Raw genomic sequence first — 25,591 nt, 5'->3', positions numbered from 1 at the left:
ACGAAAGATTATCAACTTCTATCCGTACAAGATCAGCCGTGTACAGGAGTTACTGTACCCCGACCATGATAAGCGATTGACTTTTGCTCTCACCTTTCTTGCCAGAATGGAGGTGGATGATGCCTGGCCGTGGAAAATCTTATGAGGAGACGAGGCCCATTTTTACCTGAATGGAACTGAATACCCAGAACTGCCGAATTTGGGATGACAAATCACCTCATGCAGTCACAGCAATTCCCTTACATTCACCAAAGGTAACTTTTTGGTGTGGATTCACAGCGGAATTTATCGTAGGTCCATTCTTCTATGAGAACTTTACCCCGACAGAACCGGAAACCTGTTCTGTTACCGGAGAGAAAATGTCGCCACATGTTGAACAGTTTTGTCATTCTGGCACTTCAGCAAAGACAATGCCTGGGGGAAATCATTTTCATTACTTTCCAACTGCATTGCCTCCTCGGTCGCCTGATCTTACCCCATGCGACTTCTGGCTATGGGGTTACCTTAAGTCCAAGGTCTATCAAGGAGTGGTCCAGGACCTGTCTACGTTGAAGGATAACATATCACGGACTGTACGGGAGATTCCTGCAGACATGTTACTTTCTGCTGTTGAGCATAATGTGCACAGAATGCAATATGTGGTCCACAAAAACGGCAGCCACATTGAACCTCATTTGAATGCAAAATAAAAGGTAATTTCCGTATTGATTTGCATTTGTTAACACTCTATTTTCTATTACACAGAGCCATATATTCCCCTAGCGGTGACTTTTGGAACTATTTTTTTTTTCGCGGAATCCTTCGTCCCCCGTCTTGTTTAATCTTCCTACAAAATGTGGCGTCATTCTCGCAAATAGATCGCGCTATAGAACACTGTGAGCACTGTAAGTTTAATTATGGAAACCCGTTATATATCCTGAACATGTTAATGCCCATTCATGTCAAAAAATACAATATATAATTCGAATAAACTTCATTTAATCACCTTTACTAGATGTTCGTTAAATTTCATATAATGCGAAACCAGAAAAAAAATTTAACAAGCGAAAAAAAAAAAAAAAGAAAGAAAGAAAGAAAGACAGAAATTAGTAAAATAACAAGCAAAAAAATTAATAGATGTAATGGATGCAAAATAATATACTGAGTGTTAGGCATTTTATTTTGGAGCAAGAGACATGAAAAACATAGAATGCGCTCGCCGAGACTCGAACTCTTATCTTCCGATGCTATCTGGACGTGCTTGACAGTTTCATTGCGAAGACACTCCGTAAGGAGAGAAGAAAAGTAGCATACAGTCTTAAAATTAGAAATAGGTAAAACGATATCTTCATCTCCTGTTTATTTCAAATGCTCTGTCACCGAGCAGTTATAATCCAGCATTGAAAGCATAGTTTTCAATGATGTTACTGGACTTGATCTATGTTCCCTCTTCTCTCCGAATCCTCACATAGTTATTATCGGATTCCAAGCACTGTTCTGTGAACAGGACATTACACTGCTTAGTTGTTCGTCGATACTCATGTTGACGACGTAACTGCAATCCTGCTTCTATGGCTTTGACTGTTGTCATGGTATACAATTTTTTTCTATGTATAGTTTTCACAGAACAGTAGTCACAAGTATTAACCTTACAATTTTTGCAGTAAGCACTGATTTCAAAGTTGACGCAGTCGCTCTCGATTGCATTTAGTTGAAAAGGCATGTATTTATCATCACAGAGCGGCTTCAAACGAGTCTAGAGCATGTTAGCATTAAGAAACATCTTATCGTCATCTTTGAGTCTTTTTTTTTTTAATCTTCTCTATCCCTCAGGAAATGTCATGCATAAAAATTATTTCTGGAGTTAGCTGTACACGGTGCTGACGATAGGCTTTCCATGGAGTCACATGATGTTTATATATTCCCTTCATCAACAAAAATGAGGTTTACTCTATAAAAATGAAATATACGTTTTGAAGCTCACAATTTGTACAGCATGTTTAACTTTTCTAAAGTAGTATATTATTTTTGTCTTTGACAGTAAAATAAATCCGTATTAAATAATTTCCTTAATCAAAAAAATATTATCCTATACTTTCATCAAAGCTCTTCTGGAGTTTAAAAGTGTCTAATCTCAGCCTACATCTCTAGTGTCCAACATACATTATGAGATCTATATTCCGGCTGGATGAAGGTTTTCATCCGGTTCGATGACAACTATAGTCTGTTACTATAAAATCGGCATTTCAAGGTTATAACTATACCTTTCTCTCATTTACGAGGCCCACCACCGGGCGAGCGGTAAAGTCGCTGAACACTGGTATTTCGGTCCGAGGTTCGAATCCCGCGAACGGGCTGGCTGCATGGGTGTTTTCGTGGTTTTCCTCATGTGTAACGTGTATACGAGCCAGTTTCCCTTAGAAAGTCCTCCACGAAGGCATCCCTCCCCTTAGGCAGATAGCCCTCGAGGCTTTGCCGTAATTAAATAACCTAACCTAACCATCTCTCATTTACGATCGTAACGTTTGTCGTCATCATCCCAATCAGGAAATTTGAGTATTTTATCAAATTAGAAGGTCTGATTTTTTTTCGGCAAAAATTGTAACTATAGTTATGAGTCATGATTTGAGACAAAGAAATGACCTTGGAATGCCTATTCTAAAGCCAAGACTCCAAGGTTCAAGAACAAAGATTAAACTTTTTAGAAAATAAAATATTCAAGATAAAGGAAATATAGCCTATAGCAGAATAAAAATATCTTTTTCCCTCATCAAAAGATTTACCAACCATAATTGCAAGAAATTTCCCTAACGAATCATAAAAATTTCCCTACTGCTTGATTTTCCGGTTTAAAAGAAATACTTCTCCAATGCAAAAATTTGAGATTTCTCCCGCGTTGAGAATTAATTTTTAAAACTTTGATCTCGCTTGGGTAGGAAGGTTGGTACTACATATTGTTTCAGGGTTAAAGCCTTAAAATGCATTAAAAATGTTTCTTTTGACCACTGGAAATCTAGCACTGCGATACGTATTAGTAAAGACATTTACTTATACTTTCATAGATATTGATCCCTTGAGGTCATTACATTTGATGGCCAGGCATTGATCACTTGAGTGAGCAAAAGCAATCTCAGCATAGAGCTTAAAGCTCAAAAATAAAATTCTATGAAAGATTATTTAATAACATATATGTTCATACTAATGATAATTGATTTATAATATAATTATATGTATAGGTGCATATATTTCTAATGCCTAACTTTACGGTCCATTTCTAACTTTTTTCTTTTATTTATTTGTTACGAAAAATTAAGTCACCAACATGTATACAAATTTTCAATACCTAAACCTGAAATCTATTTCTAAGAGTTGTTCTTTTTATTATTATCATTATTTAGCAAAAACAGATAGCAGTATTAAGTTAACAGAATTTAACGAAATTCTATGGAGTAGTATTTGGCCGTGAGCAACCAGCAGTACTCGGCCATGAAAGTGTGAGTTTTTAAGGTTGATAGATATCTTTACTTGCATAGGATTCTATCAGTGCAGCTAAACATATCTATCAATATTTTGGTTATTTCTACTACTATACAAATATTTACTATGCACTACTTAAAACTACAGCTATAGAATCTTTAAACAACAGATGCAAAACAGTTTAGCACGCATTTTAGCAAAACATAAGATTTTTCGCAAAAATTTTAGCTCAAATGAAGCTATTGATTTTAAAAACTATCACTAGTTTTAATGAAGTTATTGACACATATTAATCATGACAAAGATCTAAACAAGTCTAAAATTTGTTAATTTCTTTCTTAGTATTTACAATCAGTCCTTCACTTCTTTTTGTTAAATTTTTTGCATGACGAGATATGATACTTATAATATGTACTTTATAATTTTTAAAGTAGAATATCAGTTTCAGACAGTTCTACATGACTTTATTTCAATCATTTCAGGTTCAGCATCTGGAAAGAATTGGATTTCGATTCTGTAGTCTACTGTACTAAGGCAGTAGATTCGTCGTTTTACGAGTGATAAAGTGAAATTCCAAGAAAATAATGAAGTAAAGATTAGCAAATCCAAACATTAATTCAACTAAAGCATTTGGACTTTATCTTATGAATATCTGAAGTAGGATGTAAAACATGAACTACTCAATTCCTTGAACTGATCTATTAGACTGTTTTATATTGCTAAACTTCTTACAGCGGCTGGTAAATGGCAGATAAATTCCAAATACAAACTTTGTGCGCAAATACTTAAAAAACAATTTATTTGTCTCAAATGCAAATTAAGTTTTTAATTTGAAAAACATTTCATACAATTATAACAGTTTGGGATGCTATCGCCGTTTTTATAATTATCACCAGCCTATCAGTACATTATTTTTAATAGAATAAATCAGCGAATTGAGAAACATTAATCAAAATTACATAAAAAAATTAAACAGTGACGCTTCATATCGTTTTTAAATATTCTCCTAAACTATTTAGGCATACTTTTTATTCAAACATAAATTCCATATTCTAAAAGGTACTCTATATATAGACTTGAAAATATACACACACTCTCATAGAAATATTTTTCTGACTTAAATTCATACTAAAATAAAATAATATGCATCGTCGCATATATGCTTCGTAGTTCTAGTTAATATAATAGCTAAGTGTTTATCTGTTAAGCTAATAATTTAAGGAATAAAAAAAAATCAAAAATCATTAATTATTTTGTAAGCTTTAAAACCTATTTAAAGTATTGCAGCAATCCATCTTAAATACTTCAAGAGTTATCGATATTTTTTCCAGAATTATTTTTTATTTTGAGTTTCAAGTAGTTAGCACTCTACGGAAAAGATTAATTTTGCCTTGGAATGTCTTAATCGGGTTCCTTCTCTTGAATGTGTTCCTTTCTTTAAAATTCCAGCAAGATTTACATAAATCATATTTTGAATTGCAATAGACAAAAAAGATATTTTTAAAAATTTGCAAACAGTTTACTATCTGTGTATTTTAATTTATTAGTTACATATTAACTTGCAGATTAATATCTGCATTTATTATCTGTATAATACATGTATTTAAGTAGGTAGACTCAATTTCAGTTCCAACTAAGTTCTCAGTTTGTTAGTTATTAATTTCTCTGAAAGAGATATAAAAGAGTGGTTTTAAATGTTTTAATGAAATAACCAACTTTGATTCATTTAAACAAAACTAATATATACGGAATTTTAGAATTACTGTAATATTATTTCTCGCGCATTGATTTTAAAGTTATATTCTTTTATTTGGAGTTCATTTTATTTCTCGAAACGATAGCTGAATACATTGTTAAATCTTGTAAGTTGACATAAAATTATTTTCTTCTGTTTTCTGAAAGGTGTTACATATTTTTTTTTATTTACTGAAATTTTATCAAAGGGTATTGCATAATTTCACAATTTATTATATGAACATATTGCTGTAGATAATTAACTATACTACTGTAAAGATAGCCTTTATTCGCTAAGCAATGTCTAAAAGTGAATTTTGTAAAAATTTATCTTTAAAACTTGTATTTTTTTAAATATTCATTGAGGTTTTGCACATTTCAGAGATTGCTAATTTGTAAATTAGTACTATAAAGATTCTGTTTGTAATTTGTTTATAATAATTGTTCGTCTTTGAATTCCTCCCTACACAGAAAAGCATTTTAAAATTTTTCATTGCTAGCATAAAATTAATCCGTGTAGCTGTAGTTTAATTATCTGACACTCACTGATTTAAAATTAATACATCTGTTGCTTGCTAATTACCTCATTCTGCTTTTATCTTAACAGCTCTTTTATCTACTGTGCGCGTTTCTAATAACCGAACATTTCTACGAGTGTAGCGTTTTTATTTTTTGCTATTTAGCCATACAGGTTCACTTGTTTGCTAACGAAAGTTTAATTTAATAAAATCCGCGTTTTATGTAGGTATTAAAACTATTTTAACATGTAAATTGATTTCTTTCTTCGTATTTCAAATTATATCTTTTAAACTAGCATTTTGTCTAAATTAGTATTCTGTTTCGCTTCCTCATCATTTATTAATAACCATATAGCCTTAAATGCAATTTTAATTTTATAGTAATTATAATATTTTTATAGTAATGCAAATTTAAATATTTAAAACCTTTTAATTCTAGACATAATTATATATCCTTATTTGCAAACAGATTATATTCCGGAAATGTGCACTAAATTGAATAAAGATATATATTTTATATTTTTAAAATCCTATCGTTCCGAGAGAAAAATTTCTATTTTCTAAAGTGTTATGAAATAAATTTATCTTTTTTGTATTTAATACTTCATTTGAAGTGAGTTTACATGAATCAAATAGTTTGTGTATTTCAAGCACTGCATCATAATTTAATAAACACTTATTGATACACAGTTTTTCAAACAAGAAAAAAAAATAATTCTTTTGTTACTCATCATTTATGATCATTTGATACAAAATTCATAATCCAAATTTAAATTTCAATGCCTGTCAAAAATTTGTGATCAAATTTAGACCAAAGATAAAGAATTGTACCAGACAAAAAAAATCTGTGTGTGCCCATAAACTTCTGAAGCATTGCCTCTGTCAGAGCATCGCCAATTAGTATCCGAAATGGAAAACATATCGAGCGAAGAAGCTGTTGTAATTTATGAATCTCAGTTAGATGGCTTGAATTCCACATCAAATACGACGCATATGGATTGCTCCAATGAGTACTGTGTCTCAGATGAAGACTACCTTGCCATGATAGAGGAGTACATATACCCATCGTCTGCAGAGTGGATACTCATTTCCCTTCACGTAACAGTATTCCTTGTTGGCTTGGTGGGCAATGCCCTCGTCTGCGTGTCAGTGTACCGTAATCACAGCATGAGAACAGTGACAAATTACTTTATTGTAAACCTGGCAGTCGCTGATTTTCTGGTCATCCTGGTATGTTTGCCACCAACCGTGCTATGGGACGTCACCAAGACTTGGTTTTTCGGGAGTATCACCTGCAAGCTTGTTCTTTATCTTCAGGTAAAATTATTTGTCTCTATCTAAGATTTAGATATTTTAAAAGTAGAAAGTTCATAACATCATGGTACAAAATTTGTCTATTCATATTTTTGAATGCATATTTGTTTGATATTATCTCATTACGTTGATTAAAAATATAACTGGATTAACCAAAATATATTTAGTTACTTAGTTTTATGAACGGTGTGTATGCACAAATGAGTGGTTTATGAACACCTGTATGAATGGTTTATGTATGAATGTATGAAAGGTTTTATGAACGGTAAGTATGATAAGTAGGCTATTTAATCACTTTTCTTGTTTACAATCTGTCCAAGCCCCTATATGATTTTTTTATTTACATTAAAAAAGACCCATTTTTAACAATTTTTCTCTCAGATTTTAAAAGTACCAAAATCTGACCTATCCTAGTAACTGAGATTAATATCAATGCTTCTTTATTTACCCTGTTTAATTAATCCTTTTAACTGAATATCGATAATTACATTATAGTGTTATTTTACTATACTTGCTACTTGAGCGTAAATAATTCCCGTATATTTGTGAGATAATATTGTATTTGTTTTTATTTGATGTTTACTTAATCAAAATTATCAGATTTAAAAGTGATTAAAATACCTGATAAAATTACCCAAGGTGTTATCATTAGATACACTTCGATTTTAATTTTTTTTCAATAAGTTTCAAACGATTGAATTTTGCTAACCGTAAAACAACTTGCTTTCCTCAAAAATTAGGAAAATAAATAATAAACATTAAACTAAGGACGATAACAAGAACAGGCTGATAAAGTTTGATCTCATTATTTTGACGCACTTTTAAAATTTTAATATTTTATGGAATAATACTAATGCAAAAAACTGAATCTGTCATCATTTTTAAGAAATTGTCCATGCATTTTAAAACACTACTACGCAATGCTAAAATGTTTCTTGTTGACAGATTTTGTAACTTTGTATACCGAAGTCTTAAAAAAGTATGTTTTAGAAAGAGAAGTGTACAGTATTAATCGAATACTCGATCACGTAACATTGAAATTAAAAACAAGAACAATAAATACCTACTTTTAAATTGCACTATTGCTAGTGCTGCTGTATTGTATAAACACTTTTAATAAGCATGTTTTATTTCCTCTTCTATAATTTCCGATTTTTCTATACTCGAATTTACTTTATTTGTGCATTTTAGGCAACGTAGCAAAGCGAGGACATGATTCAGTTCCTCTTTCACTGTTGCAATACTTTCTCTCGTATCGCTGTCATCATTTTAATGCTCAATGTTTTAAATTATAGAGCTACATTTCACAGTCTCAATAATAATTTCACATGGCTCTGTTTCATTCATTATATTGTTGCTCTCGTATGGGTTCGTAATAAATTAAATTCACATACGTCCGATGATAGGTTGATAAAATTTATTTTATCAAACGAAAAACTTCAGAGTTCTGGAACTTTTCACAGAAATACACGTGAAGGTGCTTACAGTATCACAGAGTACAATCAGTAGTTACATTTCAGTCTAACAAGAACGTAAAACATAACGCAATGCAAAGCACAACTAAAGAGCGAAGCTAATCCGGAAACATCTCAGTACTCCGAACTCACGCTGAACTAACAACTTACAACTTTTGAGAAGCTGATGGTCTCTCCGATCATATATAGTTTTCAACCGGGCGCCGAGATATTTCTAGTACTCTCAGCTTCTCAAAATTACTGAAAGGACTGATTAGAATTACAATTACACAGAGCATCAATTGCAGTTATTCAATTACAATACCCACTACACTTATAAAGAGACCGGACCAAAATGGCGCCAAGTTTGGCGACTTTTCTGGCAGAACATCGTTTTCCTGAGCTTTTCATGTTACATTATGCAGAAAAATAAGACAATTTCACATACAATTTTACTAAAACTATCTATCTATGTACAAAATTCGTAACATCGCCCCCCTTCCCAAAGACTGCACGTCCCGAGCGGAACAATCTCTGGAGAGGAAGCCATACTAAGGTAAATCAGTGCAATACTTTAAACGTAATTGCCATAAATGACATAAAGCAAATCAAATGCTAAACCAATAAATAAATGCATAAATTTATAAATTTATATATATATAAGACCATGGTCTTAGTACACTATTTACATTATATACACTATGTACTATGTACTATGGCCATAATAAGGCTCATCGTAATAAAAGACTTTAGGCTTAAAATTAGATGACATACGGATTCAAAATAGGGCGTCGTTCAGCCTGTTTTGGATTGTGTAAGGACCGTCCCAAGGTGACTGTAGTTTAGGAGAAACTCCTTTCCCAAGAATCGGATTTCATAACCACACCTTGTCACCTTCGTTGAATCCATTTCCTGTAGATCTCGTTTGGTATCGTGTCTTCATCTTCCCCTTCACCAACTTGACTCGCTCACGAGCGAAATTATATCACTTCAAACCATGCCTGGAGAATTCGGATGTACTCCTCAGGTAATGAAGGCGCATCTGGAGGGCGACTAAATAACAGTTCGCAAGGCAGACGAAGGTCACAACCAAAGAGCATCTGGGATGGGGATAGCCCTAAGTCTTGCGGACAACACAGCGATAAGCCAGAAAGAACAATGGTAACTTCTGGTACCAGTCCTGTTGGTTTCTGGAAATCGTCAGCGGGAGGTTATTAGGCATAATTTGATTAAACCTCTCTGAGACTCACTTCATATGCGAAGCGACGTCTTGTACCAGATGTTCAAATCTGATGACGGAAAGACATTCCGATGGCAGCTCATACTTCCCGGATAGGTATGATATCCTTGATTAGGTATGATAACTTGATCAGGAATATGATACGCTTCAAGTCACTTGGTTAAGTAATCAATAACAACAAGGAAGTATTTTTGTCATTAGCAGTTCGTGGCGGATGTCCCAGGATGTCAAAGACTATGCGTTCAAAGAGCGCTCCTTCATTGTAACGTTGCAACTTCCCTGGGCTACGTTTCTTCGGTCTTTTCTGACTCGCACGAGCATTGCAAGATTGGAACCTTTTTTGCACGTCAGCCCTTGCGTTAATTCAGTAGAAGCGCTCTAGAACTCTATGTAAAGTCTTCATTATTCCGAAGTGGACTCGTATTGGCTTGCTAAGTAATTCTTTAGGGGCATTCGGGATCCAGGAAGTATCAGTTGCCATCGGAATGTCTTTCCATGATTCAGAAAGTATCAGCTGCCATCGGAATGTCTTTCCATAATCCGATTCGAACATCCAGTACAAGACGCCATTTCGTATACGGAATGAGTCTTAGAGAGCCCAGTATTATTTTATCCTAGAGCTACAGATCGAAATGTCCTGCCAGGTAGGATTCTTGTTTGAAGATTTCATTCAATCAATTATGGGTTTAATATTGCCCGTCTTCCAACTGGTCTTTCCTGATTTCTTCATCACTCCATGTGTCTGGATCAGTCGATTCTGTATTCGCAATTTGACGTATGACCGGATTAAACAAGTCGTATATCAGTTCGACCCTAGAACAATATCGGAAGCTTTCTAGACAGGTTCTTCTAAAGAGGACGTCGGCGCTTTCATGCAACGATCCTTTCCTATGACGGATTGTTGTGTCATATTCCTGCAGTCTATGTATCCATCTGGCTATATGACCGTCCAAATTCGTGAAATTTAAAAGCACATGATGCATGATTTATACGGAGCAAAATTTTCTGCCGTTGAGATAATGATGGAAATGTTCTACGGTTTTTACTGTGGCAAGCAACTCTTTCCTGGTGACACAGTTAATTCCTCTCCGATTTAGATAGACATTTTCTGCACTATGCTACGACATGTTCTTGACCATTTATTTCTTGTGACAAAACAGCACGGAAAATATTATTGCTCGCATCTGTGTCAAGAATAAATGGTTTATGGGCCTGAGGATACGTCAGGATTGTCGCAGATGATAAAAGTTTCTTCAGTTGTTAAATGCATTCTTACATTCTTTTATCCACAAGAACTTTTGTTTGCAATTTGTCACACTTTGAGGGGGTCTTGCGATGAAAGAAACATCCATTACAAATCTTCTATAGAAGAGGTAATGCCCCAAGAAACTTCTAAGATGTTGTGCATTTTCGAGAAGTCTCCAATCTTTAACTGCTGATTCTTTTTCTGGATCCGTACACATGCCTTCGGCAGAAATGAGATGTCCAAGTTAAGTCACTTTCATTCTCAACAATTTACATTTGGCAGGATTTAATTTTAGATTTGCTTCCTTCAATTTCTGAAGTACCTTTCTAATATTTCCCATTTGTTCTTTAAAACTCTTCCCAACGATGGCGATGTCATCCAGGTATATCAGACAGGCTCGTAAGGCAACCTCTCATCTACCATCCATGACGCGTTCGAATGTTGCCGAGGTATTACGTAACCCATTCGGTATCTCCTTGAACTGCCAAAGTCCTTGTCCGGTAATAAATACCGTCTTTTTTCGGTCATCAGAGTATATTTTTATCTGTCAATATCTACACTTTAAAAGTGTCAAAAATCACTTGCTTCCAGAAAAAGTGTTGAGAATATCGGAAAAGCTGTCTTTCTTCGTAAACTCGTTTAAATGGCGGCAATCAACACAAAATTTAGTTCAGCCGTCTTTCTTTCTGAACAGGACTATGGGAAAGGCCCATGGACTTGCAGAAGGCTCGGTAACGTCCCTTCCTTACATGTCCTTTAGAAGTTTTCCTACCTTTTCCTATCCAGCAGTCTGCAGATGCCTTGTATGTTGCTTGATCTGCAGATGATGTTGCTTGATCTGTATCAGTTCTATGCTGTGTCAAACTGGTTCGACCTACGTGAGAAGACGAGAGGGAGAAAATATCTTGAAATTCTTTAATGGCATGTTCTAAAGCATTTCTCTCTTCATTACTTAGTTGTACATTGTGCAGTAACTCCGATGTTAGGCTCTCCGAGGACACGGATTCTGGAGGGTTACTGTTTCGTTTATAGCAGGTCACTCAATATATGCTGCAACCACTTCACCTTTCTTAATGACTTTTACCTTATCAATTACTTTGGCAACTCTCACCGGGATAAAGCTCCTCAATAGGTCGATGTGTGCCCAGGCTACTAGTACTCCTCGTGGAGTCTAACATTTTTTGAGTTATTTCATTATACCCTAAAGGAAATTCCTGTTTCTTTCCAGTGTCCTTGCTGGGAAATGCTCTTATTTTCCTTTTCCTGGGGTTTTCTGCATTTCCTCCGTACATGCCTTTACCACCGCAGTTTCAGCACTTTAGAATCGGTTCCTTATCTCTGATAATCTGTCTGACTTGCCTGGTTAAATCGTCTTGACAAGCAGTTACATGATCCACTGTCTCTCGGACTTGAGCTGCTCTGGTTGGGTGGTTGTCTCTACAAGTTGTTTGCTGATCTGCCTCAAATTTCCTGGCGTACACTAGATCGCTTTTTAAATCCTTGGCATCCGCCATTTGCAGAGCTTTCTGTATCTCAAGATCCCCGATGAAGTACGGCAGGGGCTGGACTTCTCTTGTTTCTGATGAACAGTCCGAAAAGCGATATGAGACAGCCTTTCAACATCCACGGTGAGCTCCTGGAGTGTTTCCGTGGGTTTCCGTTGAAGGTATTTTAATTTAAGCCTGCTATAGTCTTTTAAACACTTCTTCCCAAAGCGCAACTGCAATGCGCCGGTTGGAGCTTCAAAGTCTAGCCTCTATTTTTCGAGAAGAGTTTGAAGGATATGTGTCTGGGTCTGGGATATGTTTACCTGTGTCTGCTCTCAGAGAAGTGGCGAAATGACAGGCCTTAACTTCGTAATCCCAGCCATTTACCTCTGCCACTGTAGAAAATTGTGTTTTATACACTTGCCAAGAAGTCTTAGCATCATATTTAGATATCTTTAGAGAGGGACAAGAAGGCATGAGAAAATTTTTAAAACATAAGAATTGCTTCCTGCTTTCGCTATCAACTTTAAAGTCTCAGCGTCTTTGGCGACAGCAGAAACTCTGTAATCAATTTGTTGTTTGACCTCAGAAACCCTCTCTTCGATTCGTTTTTCGATAGAAGAAACTTCTTCAATTTCTCGAGCTTTAGCTTCAACCATGCCTATTCCGTCTTTCATAGCATCGAATTCGTTTTTACTTCTGCAGGTAATATCTCTTTTCATTTCCTCTTCACCAGCTTTCATCTTTACTTGAGAGATTTCATCTCTTCTTTTACGGAATCCTGTCCAGCTTTTCATCTATTCTTTAACAGATTTGACGGCGAGTTTCACCTTTCCTTGGAATGCAGCAAATGCAGTCATGAGCTGTTTTAGTTCCTCTTCCTTGGTTTTTGTCACTAGCATTCAATCTCACTTCTGACAACAAAAATTGTTGCGTGCCTATGGGTTCGTAATAGATTGAATTCACACAGGTCCGATGATAGGTTCATAAAATTTATTTTATCAAAAGAAACGCTTTAGATTTCTGGAAATTTTCACAGAAATAATCGTGCAAGTGTCAACAGTACCACAAAGTACAATCAGTAGTTACATTTCAAACTACCAAAAACGTTAACTACAACCCAATCAAAAGCGTGTCTAAAGACCGAAACTAACCCGGAGACATCTCAGTACTCCGAACTCACGCTAAACTAGCAACTCACAACAACGTAGAAACTGATGATGTGTTCGGTCTTATATAGTTTTCACCCAACCACCGAGATATTTCTAGTACTTTCTTCTTCTCGAAATTACTGCAAGGAATATGAGAGCCGAATGCCGTTAAAGTTACTCAGAGTTTCAACTACAGTTATTCAATTACAATACTCATTACAGTTACACAGGGATCAGACCTAAATTGTGGCAAGTTTGGCGACTTTCGGCGATTTTTCGCCAGATTTATTGATAAAATGTATTCGCCAAAACCGTTGCCAGTTTGGCGATATCTCGCCGAATTAGCCAGATAGCCATTTACTAAATGTTAAATAGACTTGCTCCTGTATTCTTATTTTTCCGGCAGAGCATCGTTTCTCTCAGTTTTTCATGTTACATTATACAGAAAAATTGAGCAATTTCATATATAATTTTCTAGAATTATCCATCTATGTAGAAAATTCGTAAAATTATCTTCACAGTCAACGTCGATGAAATCTTCAACTTTCGGGAAATTCGCACTGATATGTTCAAGCAATTGGTTAAAAACCCCGAAACTCTCTGATGTTGCATGTCCAATAATCAAACCAGCTTTCTTTTAAAGGTTCAGTAACATAACTTTTTACACACTCGCCCACGCTTTACAGCAGCATTTGAAATATTTATTTAGGCTTTCAGTACTGATTTGGAAGGTTTAAATTCAATGAAGCGCTTAGTCATATTGACACAATCACTTGGGACATGGTCTTATCCTGTATACAATGATGTTGGTTTTCGGCGGTAGCGTTACTTTCGGCTAGCATAGCATTTTTAGTGTTACTTGCGTTCTGTAACATATTTGTAAAGCTGCTAGTCCCACTTGATTCCTGGATTGAAAGACTAACCTTTTCTCAAAGCGAAGATGAGCTGGACAATTGTCCACGAAACAAAGAATTTGTCTTCGTTTTATTGGAAGCTGACTATTACACCCAAGATATTCTGGAAAAAGTGTTACGTCGCACTGTTTTCTGTGAAAAAAATACTTATTTTTGACTAATTCATCAGGAGCTACTTGACGTTTTTAGAATATCTCCTTTTGAATTAGTAGCAGCTTCCTCTTCTCTGATCCTGACATGTTACACATATTCACAGTGTTCTTCGTGACATTTTATCAGCAGCATACTTTTAGCCTTTAAACTATGAATGCCTTTTCTGAGCTGGTTGATAACATAGTCCAGGCTCATTACTCTTGAAGATATCACTAAAAAATAGAACTAATATCAATCCTTAGTAATTGCGTACTCCTCAGGCACTATACATCGTTCCTCAGCACGAAAGAATACTCCTTACCCCTAATCTTACTAACTATAGTGTTATGCGTGTTTTCACCTTTCTAGACACCAAAATTTATGGAATTGAACAACTTTCTTTTGCCCTTTTGTGCACTTAATGAATGCGTAGTAAACTCCAGTGTTGCTCTTAACATATTTTGTAAAGCTTTCAGAAGAATTATTTTTTTAATTTCTTTATTTTTTTTTTTTTCATTATAAACGACAACATAAATGTCCACGATAAACCGAAATTTTAGAGTACATTTCGCATGTACTCTGGCAAAGATGAATGATTTAGGTTCACTATATCCGAGTTTGACTGCATTTGTGCTAATTTGTTTTTTCCTTAAGAAATAGTTATAATCCTTCAAATCCTCTTATAGTCCATAATCCAATTACATCCACTCATAACTTTAATCCTATTGCTATTCATAACTGTTAAGTTCCTCAACTTTCAGATAAAAGGAAGTGAAATTTTTCTTTAGCAACAGTTATCTATTAGCAAACAGAACTTACTGGTACTATATCAAAAAATTAAAAGATTATTTACGTGTCTGAAAGATTAATTTCCTTAACCTCTCAGGAAATGACTTCTAATCGCATTTTAAGTTCTTAAAATCTTGAAACCTACCACATAAAGACGGTAATGTGATTTATATTATATAAAATTATCTGCTTTCATGGTGCATAGCCTTTTCTTCAATATTTTCGTCACTATCAAGGCGATCAAAAAGTTTCGGAATGAATTTAGAAGTTGATAAAAGCTTAACTCAGTGCAAAGTTCCTGTTCCGAAAACATCACGACTAAAAATTAATTTTCTGTTGTATTAATTAAGATAAAATCTTTTTAAATCTTTTACAGAGAGTAGAAGAAGGAAGGATAATTTCTGCAATTATTCATTTTAATGCCTTTGAGGAATATGGCAAAGATCAATTACCCGATTTTTGTACTTTATTCTATTTAAAATGGCAGTAGTTTAATAAAATAAATTCATATTCTCTGGTATTAAGAATCGCTTTCATATTCGTCGGCTATGTTATAATCAGGCCCTTTCGCCATTTGCTGAGAAATCATTCGCCACTTTTGCTTTCGAATGAAATTCTCTATAAATAGCATTATTTTTTCGTGCATCCATCGCTCCTGGTAATATTATTTTATCCATTAAACTAGCAAAATTTTACATTAAGAACATGAAATTTACTTTGGAAGAAATAATCTCACAAATCAACCATTGCTTAGCATTAATAGAATCATAAACATAATTTAAAACTTTCTTTTTTCAAAGCTGTTCAGAACATTTCTTCAGCTAGCAAACTGATATGAGTTCAATATTTTCATTTTCATAAATATTTTCTCTATTTGTTTAACAGTTTTATATTTAACTTTTTCTGTTCGGTCTTTAAACAGCTTCCCTCTTGTTTCAAGTTAGCCTTTTTTCTCCATAGTAGAAAACATTAGTCTTTTATTTCCCTTTCATTGTAAACTACGGTTGCTATAGCAGTTATCAGAATTATTATTAGTTAGATGGTTATTTTCCTCTTTCTTCTATTAGTAGAAGAGCTAAATATAATTTTTCTCACAAAACCCATCCACTCTATGATGATATTGCCTATGACATAAATGTTCTATTAAATTTATTTCCATTTCTTTTGTTTTGTATCTTTTTTGCTTAATGATTAAATACTTATTTAAAATGTAAACTCATCTAAATGTTTTTATTTTTAAATATTATTATTTGGCCTACTTCGTTGTTTTATTAACTGCAGTATTTCCTATTTATTTGATAAGCAATTTTATTATTTTTGAAAACATTTGCATATACAAATTTTTTCTGTACGAAGTTAGCGTGCATAAAAAATAAGTGTTAAAAAACAATCACAAAATCAAAAAATTTGGTGACTTACCAGTAGGCATAGAAGAGTAACAGGTTTAATTAAAATACTCATTAAAAATTAAATTATTAAATTTAAGTAAATTTAAAATTGCATTTTGGATCCAATTAGTTTACCACTTCTTGAAATTTATGGTTTCCATGAATCGTCACTTCATCTAACAGTATAAATTTAAAGTTTGAAACAATAATTAAATATTAATCTTCTTGAAACTTTTAGAATTGTAATTATTTTCTAATGCTAGAACAGCAGTATATTTTTCTAATCATCATTAATCTCATCATTTTGGCGCGTTTTAAACGACCACCCTTCTTTAGCAGAAATTAGCTTTAGCATATAAAATGTCCGCCTTTTACTCCCATTACCAGATGAAACAACGTTTTCATTTGCGAAATGTTGATTTTTGCAGTCATTGTCGCAACAGGATGTAACTTTCCACAGTATGATCCCTTCATAAAAGTTTACGTACCCTATCGAATCTTCCTAGTCTAGCAATAAAAAGGTTTATTTGAAAAAAATAATAATACGCTCCGCTTTGATAACTAAAACTAAAGAGAAAATTAAGTATTTCACTAATAAGAAAACCGAAGTAAATGAAGTGTAAAAGTCGGATGCCCAACCTATGTGAAATTTTTCTTTTCTGGAATGTCGTAAAAAATCTTAATTTAATTATGAGATTCTTTTAGTTTCTTCACTACATCTTGTGTGATACTTTATATCATCGAGTCCTTTGACGCAGGTGGCAAGTAATCAGAATGTAATTTTGGCTGGAAAATGATTGGAACTTGCGATTTAATCATGCAAAAAATTACTAGTGGGAAAACGGAGTTTATTGTATTTGAGTTGATATTCTAGTGAAGTTAAACTTTTAGAATTTTCTTTAAATAATTTATTAATGAAGCAATTCAGAAGAGTTCAGATTACTGTCTTAAATTAATAAAATTGGCTTATAAAAGTCATTTTATAGAATAATGTAGAATAATAAAATGTTTAGGATTCTGTTATTTTACTGGATGACATTAAGATAGCAAATATAGTAATTTATAAATATTTTTGCAGTTTCTAATGAAGTAATAAGAAATTATTTCTAAAGTACATTCTAAATTCATAAAATAGACTTGGACATCTATTTGAATTAAAAATAGCTTACAATGAGTTAAAATGGCTATAGTTCGGCCTTTCTACTAATGACCATTTATTCAAACAAATCTAAGTATAATTGGTTTTTACAACTATATTTCTTTTCTATTTTTCGTATCTTCTATTCTCTCATTTCTCTTACTTTAATTGTTGTTTCATTTAGAAGAAAAATATAACATGTAGAGTTGCGCGCCTCCAACTTGCACGCAACCAATAGGTGACTGTTGAAACTGGATAAATGACAGAGTCTTGCTAAGGGTTTAAGTCCCTTTTTATTCAACGTAATAAATTACAAATGCGTGCTCTTGACGCTCACAAACTACGCCAATTTGGCGGTAAAATAAAAATAAGAACCTGAAAAGAAACTAATAACAAGACTCTAACTACGAGGCTCTCTAAAAGTAACTAACTTCACCGCGTTTTACAATACCGCTGCTAATTCAGCAAACTTGAAGATCACGTTGAACGATTAACAATTCTTCAAGGCAAGCACACAGGCCGAAACGCGGGGTTCTTCAATTTCTGGCTAACTACCTCCGCGCTCGTGAAGTAAGAACAGCACACCTCGAACTCGTTTCCTTTCTATTTAACTCAGAATACTTCCGCTGATAATTTGAATCCTTGCGCGTTCAACTAAAATTTATATACTCTGGCATTGGCAGTTCCAGGGGAAAGTAAGGCTTGACAGGAAAGATAGTTTAAACTTAAAATAAATGTTAGTTAAAATAAATATAAACCCTACAAACTGTTAAAAAGGACTAAAATTCTTTAGTATATCTTTGATGTTCTCATTTGGAAAAATATCCTAAGTAATTCATACATGCGCTTTTTGTATTAAAGTTCTGTCGCAAAATTTTTAACATCGCCCACTACCAAGCAAACACTAAAATATCGAGAAATATTTGTAAAATTTTTCACTTTAAAAAATTATGTGCCATGTTGCTGAATTGTGAAGACAGATGTTATTATTGTCCTGTCCTGACTACAGCAATGATAAGGTAAATGTTTAAAATAAATATATTTATTAACACGTCAACTTGGCTATATAAAACTGAGATTGTAACAGAGATCAATTTTGCAGCTGGTCGGAAATGTAAAACAAGATGTTCATGTCGTATTAAATATTAAATACACGTAACAGACAAGCCGCAAAGCAGATGCGGCTTACCGAAGCTGGTAAATCAGTTCATGCAGGAAGGAGGTGTAACAAGCAATGGGTGAGAAAGAAGAAGAAGGCTCACAAAAGCTTTTCCTCTGATTCAAGAATTCTGCGTTATTTATACGTTGAATAATAACCATTTCTCCAAACTAACTCATGATTTGTGCATCTGAAGAAATTATGTTGAGTATCAGTAAGTTTGATTGCTTTAAATTCGTATGATGTTATAGATATTAACGTCTCAGAAATACGTATATAGCTTATTTAAATGTCCACATTTCTTAAGCTGTGTAAAAATATTCCAAATTTTATACCTTTCCCGGAAAAATATTAATATGATCTTGTATTAACTTCAGTACTTTTTTTATTTTCTGAGTGTTCCTTTTTCCTAATGCAATAAGAAACTTCTTCTATAAAAGATAAACTTCTAGAGAAAAAATAAATTTTTTATTGTTGAAATATCAACAACATCGGGTTTTGGACAAATGGCTGAAACGGGAAACCTCAGTGGAAATTTTATATCAATATAAGATGGCGGTTGTAGAATGTTTCAAATCCATTTTTATCTTCTGTCAAATAAAAGAAACATGTTCTCTAGCCTTTTCGGGGAGAGATTACTTTATATTGTAAAAGAGATGTTAAGCATTGTGCATTTCTTTTCTGTGATATAGGTGATTGTAATTATTTTAATCGTTTAATCTTCTCTTTCTACTAACTGTTTGAAACGAGATAGTATATATTCAGTTCTGTCTTCACTTTCCGAAAAAAAGTCATGTATCAGAAAGCTATGCAAAGAAAAGATATGATGCATATGAAATAATTCGGAGATAATCTCGGAGCTTGGAAACAAAGTATAAACAATTCATTGATTCAGTCAAATCTTAATTATTTAAATGAATCTTTAATTCGATCTCCATATGGTCAGATTCCTTTAAATAAAGCAAATAATAAATTGTTTTAAGTAAATCTCATAAGTCTTTAAATCAAACCTTAATAATGTTTTTGTTAATTTGAATACACTTTATATTCCGTAAATTTATAAAAATAATTTATTTTACGTAACTCTGGTGACTTAATTTTATCCTTAATGAATAAATTAAAATATCTTTAATCTAAGAGCACAAAAGAATAAAAGAAATGCTGGCACTCAAAACTTTATGATTAAATTTTTATTTGTCATCACATTCGGACAATGCAATCATCTATGTGGACTGGAATTTAAATTTCTTTTATTACTTGAAACATTTTAAGCGGGTATTCATATTTCAATGGAGAAATGTTCTTTGTGGTATTCGAATTATGTTAATGAAGGTTTTTCTTTGAATATTTTAATGATTATAATACCTATTCAATAACATTTCAACTTTAAGTCTACTTCTAAAAATATGATCCTATAAGAGACATTTTTGCTGAAAGTTTAGTTTACAGGATTACTTTTCTGGAATAAAAATATTTTTGACATTAATATTCAAATTCAGATTTTTAAAAAATCGTTATTATAATTCTTTCAGATTAAAGTAAACTGTGCAAAACGAAAACTGGACTTTTCGATTTTTTCTCTTTCTGTGTCAAGTTAAAATTGTGTAAAAAGAAGTTTGCATATAAATAGAATGAAACTAAGCCTAATTAAGTATCAGTTAGTGTATTTGTTGTAATTTGTGTCAATTCATATTAGTATAATTTAAGCTTTCGAATTAGATTTTCTTAAATTTATTTTAAAATAAGTCGCATTATTCATAGAAATGATAAAAGTATTATGCAAATTACAATATTCCAGAAATCTCTCAAATTAATTATTGTATTGTTCCACAAGAAGAAAAAACACATTATCATTAGAATAAATGTACCAAAATGGAATGGTTTTTATTATCTGTAAAAGAGTAACAACTTTTATGTCCTAAGCACAAAGTTGTTTTAATTTAAAGACATTTTTTACAGCTTTAATAAAATATGAAATGTTAGTAATTTAATTAAAATGAGGCGTAATTCGAAATATCACGAAGTCATTGGGATTAACTGAGAGTAATACTACGCCTATTGAACTTTAAAGTATTAGAATAAATTTTTAGAACAAAAAACAGAAAATGGATAATAAAGTGCTTTTTAAAAATAGCATCCATTACTTAATCAAAGTGACAAGCGCATTAGTATCCTTTAATTGATTAACGTGTTTATAATATTGTGTTAATAAATTATTGTCTCACAGGAGGAAGACACCGAACCGTATTTCGCAGTCTTTACTGAAAGAAACAAAATATTTCGAGAAAGGATTATGAGCGATGTCAGAAAATGATCAATTATTTTAGATAAAAAAAAAGGTTGAGAAAATGTGTTAAGTAGCTTTGCAATCACAGGAAAAAGGAATGAATAAGTTTTCATAATTTATATATCGAAGCTACGATAAAAATTCTGATAGAAATAAAAATATTATTTCCTAGGTTCAGTACTAATTTCACAGAAGTAAAAAAGAGATTTTACAAGAGCTATCCTTCTGTTCGAAGTTGGTATTCTAAGGATCGAATTCTAATGAATGAAATAAATCGAAAAATATTATTTAATAAAACAATTTGACATCTTTAACTATTAGGAAAAACATTTAGAAACTGGCTGTGAAATCCATTGCGACAGTAATCCAGATAACTAGAAGTTCAGTTATTTGGAAAGTCTATTCTTCTTCTTCCCGCAATTAAAATTAAGCTTGTTTTTTTAATTTCTTAACACATTTTGAAAAAACTTTTCTTTGATTATGATGATAATGTAAGAAATAATATAGGGCATTACAAGTTTTCAAAAAGCTGTTAAATTAAATCACTTAAAGTGCGTCCGAAAATGATATTTAGACTTTCTGAATTTTGATGATGTAAACGCTACTAACAGCATGTGTGATCATTTTATTTTATGTTTCACAGATATTAAATTTACAGATATCCAAAATGGCCATCATTCATAGCAATACATAGTCTATAGCATTGTACAGTAGCAAAATAGACAGATAAACAGCAGATGTAAATCCCGCAAGAAAGAATGTACAGGAAATTTAGTCTCATGTCTTCTACAAGTATCATCCATATCGGTAGCTTTTCTCTGAGATTCTGTGAAAGCTCAGCAACAGACACTCCACAGTTCCCTCGCTCGTTGTTTTTTGTTCTCAACCTGCTGCGTCGTCCTTTATTCACATCACGAAGTTTTTTTCCAGCCCAACATTACCGCATAATCTGTAAAATCGTTATGATTGTGGAATACTAAATTCTGTCTTTCATTGTCTTTCGAGCTTCACACTCATTTTTATCTCCAATAACAGTTTAAATTCCATTTACATTACTGGAAAGAAAAGTGTTCTTCATCAGGCTTTCTAGTGCTGCAGGTCTGACAACCGCGGAAACTTCATGAAACGCCAAGCGTCTCATAATGAAAGTCTTGTTCATTTCTTCGTCTTTTCCGTAAAGTATGCAGTCTTCGTCAGTTGAGACACAAGTACATTGTAGAAACCTCGCCGTACAATCATGTCCATCAGTAAATCTGACATTTCGTGCGTATTAATGCCTGTCACCAGTAGAACTAAATACAAGAGAATACCCACATATTTTCGTACTTACTTTCGTACAGACATTATAGTTTCAAATTCAAATTGCCCAATCAATTCATTTTTAACAGTTTCTTTGTTATTAATGTTAAGGGAGTGTAAACTTTACATTCTTTGAGGATTAATAATACTAGAATATTGTACATTACCATTTAATGTTGTGGAAATTATTTTGATTAATTGATAGATGGCGCTAGCGTTGCGTGTTAACGAGACGCGACGTGCCTTCTGAATTTCGATAGACTCTCCACCGGCAGCTCGATAGATGGATGTCTGATGGTTCGCACACTATTTGATTAGGAACACTTCGGTTCCTATTTGATTTCGATTTTCGATTATGAAAGCATATAGATTTATTTGTCAACTGAACCACCATGTTTGATCCATGAACTGTATATATTGTACATATTAAAAGTTACATTTTAAAAGTGATTGATGTCGATTTATAGATCTTAGAATATTTTGAAACAGCTGGTGCATTAGACCGTCAAGAATTGGATTTAGCACGTTGCAAGTGTGCGAAGTCGGCAAAAAAGGTAAGGCTAAACTTTCTGATTTGTAGAGTAACTATGGCGGAAGAGTCTGTTGTTAAATTAAAATCGAAACGCAAAGTTATCAGGACCACCGTGTCCAAGATTCTAAAAAAAATCGAATCGGAGTTGAATAAAGAAGAAATTGATACAAATACATTAGAAGAAAATTTAGATCAATTAATCACGAAATCAAAAGCTCTGAGTGAGTTAGATGCTCAGATAGAGCGGGACATGAAATCAGAGGCAGAAGAGTTTGAAACAGAAATTCTATCTTGTATCGAATACGAAGAGAAAATTCAGTTATGGCAATTCAGAGCAAAGAAAAATTGAAAGAATTTAATAAAGTAACAAATTCGGATAATGAAAACTCTCTTAACGAAACTATATCTAAAATCGAAAGCAATAAATGTACGCGTCTGCCAAAGTTAACCATCGCTAAATTCTATGGAGATTACACCCAGTGGACAAGTTTTTGGAACTCTTTCAAGGTAGCAATCCATGATAATGAATCTTTAACAAAGATCGAAAAATTTAATTATTTAAAATCGTACTTATGCGGCAACGCCGCAAACGCGATAGAAGGCTTTTGCATTTCGGAACCAAATTACGATGAAGTTGTCGAAATACTTAAAAACAGGTTTGGCAGAAAAGATATAATTATAAACTCACACATGCAAAAACTCCTGAATCTTACCCCAGTAACCAAATCCAGTGACACTGTAAAACTTCGCAAACTTTGTGACACTATCGAAACTCAAATACGCAGCTTGAAATCATTAGAAGTCACACCGGATAAATACAGTTATATGTTGATTCCAGCCATAATGAAAACTCTGCCGTCTGATATAACCTTAGAATTCAATCGTAAAACGGATTCGTCATCCTTTTTTAATGTTGACGAATTATTGCACTTTGTTCGTTTAGAATTGGAAAGTCGCGAGAGAAGCCATCTTTTGCTCTCCACTCATAAATCAGAAAGCACTTCCTGTGTTTATAAAGAGAAGGGTGGGAAGGGAAGTATCGTCCATTCCACTCAGCAGCTGCTGGCGCCGGTTAAAGAAAACAAAAATACTAATTGCTGTCTGTTTTGTAATACATCCAAACATGTTACTGAATACTGTGAATCACTGACAGTTGATGAGAAGAGAAATTTATTACGTAAACATTCCCGATGTTACCTTTGCCTGAAATTAAACCACCGCCTAAAGCAGTGTCGAAGCGATCTCGTCTGCTCCAGGTGCAAAGGTCGACATAACCGTTCAATATGCTTTCGCGCTGAGAAAGAACGAAATGAAAAAAAAATAAAAGTATAGAAGATTCGCATGTTCTTTCAGCATTCTCACGCAGCAAAATTAAAACTATTTCACTTCAAACTTGTTGCGTAACACTTCGAACAACTACGCAGTCGGTTTTAATTAGAGCTCTACTGGATTCAGGTAGTATGCGTTCCTTCCTAAGAAAAGAAATCGCGGATAAATTGAAGCTTCCTGTTATTCGAACAGAGACTCTTTCGGTATTTACGTTTGGAAATAAAACACCCATTAGAAAAACATTTGACGTTGTTAAGATAAAATTACAGAACAAGGAAACACCGAATTTGAAAATCGAAATTGAAGCTCTCGTGACTGAACAAATTTCAAGTTCTGATTTACCACCTCCTAATCTGGATAGACACATTTTAGGCAAACAGTTAGAAGGTTTACAACTCGCAGATTCTTGGGATTGCAAAGAAAAAATTACTCTTTTGATAGGAGCTGATCATTATTATGATGTAGTAACTGGGAAACTTAAGCGTTTAAACAAACATTTAGTAGCTGCTGAAACGTTATTTGGTTGGTCTCTGCTAGGTTACACTAAAGGTACAACACACACTTCCACAGCCTTTAATATCGTAGTTGAAGAAGATATAATATCTGATCAGATAAAGAAATTTTGGGAGCTTGAAAGTTTAGGAATTAAACATGAAAATGAATTATCCGACCCATTAGACAATACCATAATGGAAAAATTCGAATCGGAAATTTTATACAGAAATTCTCGTTACAAGGTTAGGCTGCCATGGAAGTCCGATAGAAAATATGAGTTACATGACAATAAAGCGATTGCGCTGAAACGATTTGAGAAACTTGTAAAGCGATTTCAGAATAACCCTGAACTCTTTTATTCGTATCAAACAGTTCTACAAGATTATTTACAACAAAACATCATTGAACCAGTTCCAGACACTGTTGATAGTGAATCTCAAATCACATTTTATTTGCCTCAGAGAGAAATCGTTCGTAGTGATCGAACTACTAGTAAACTACGTATCGTATTCGACGCGTCTTCACATGG

The 25,591-nt window shown here is 33.4% G+C and overlaps 1 protein-coding gene and 1 long non-coding RNA gene across 2 annotated transcripts in view; both read left to right on the top strand.

Moving 5' to 3' along the window:
* LOC118189778 (uncharacterized) overlaps window positions 1-3,975 on the top strand; it is a 675,101-nt gene extending 671,126 nt beyond the window's left edge. The window contains exon 4 of the long non-coding RNA XR_015043496.1: window positions 3,939-3,975. This is a non-coding gene — a long non-coding RNA (uncharacterized LOC118189778). The remainder of the gene's footprint in view (window positions 1-3,938) is intronic.
* Window positions 3,976-3,989: 14 nt separating this feature from the next.
* Window positions 3,990-25,591, top strand: part of LOC118187800 (orexin receptor type 2-like) — a 120,574-nt gene continuing 98,972 nt past the window's right edge. The window contains exon 1 of the mRNA XM_085825363.1: window positions 3,990-7,025. Coding sequence (XP_085681489.1) covers window positions 6,618-7,025 — 408 coding nt within the window. The 5' untranslated portion in view covers window positions 3,990-6,617. The remainder of the gene's footprint in view (window positions 7,026-25,591) is intronic.

The sequence above is a fragment of the Stegodyphus dumicola genome, chromosome 10, assembly GCF_044657685.1.
Source record: "Stegodyphus dumicola isolate Sdum_Otavi_A_Nest chromosome 10, ASM4465768v1".
In the NCBI taxonomy this organism is placed as follows: Eukaryota; Metazoa; Arthropoda; class Arachnida; order Araneae; family Eresidae; genus Stegodyphus; species Stegodyphus dumicola.
Note: the sequence above shows the minus strand (reverse complement) of the source record. Positions and strands in the feature narration are given on the sequence as shown.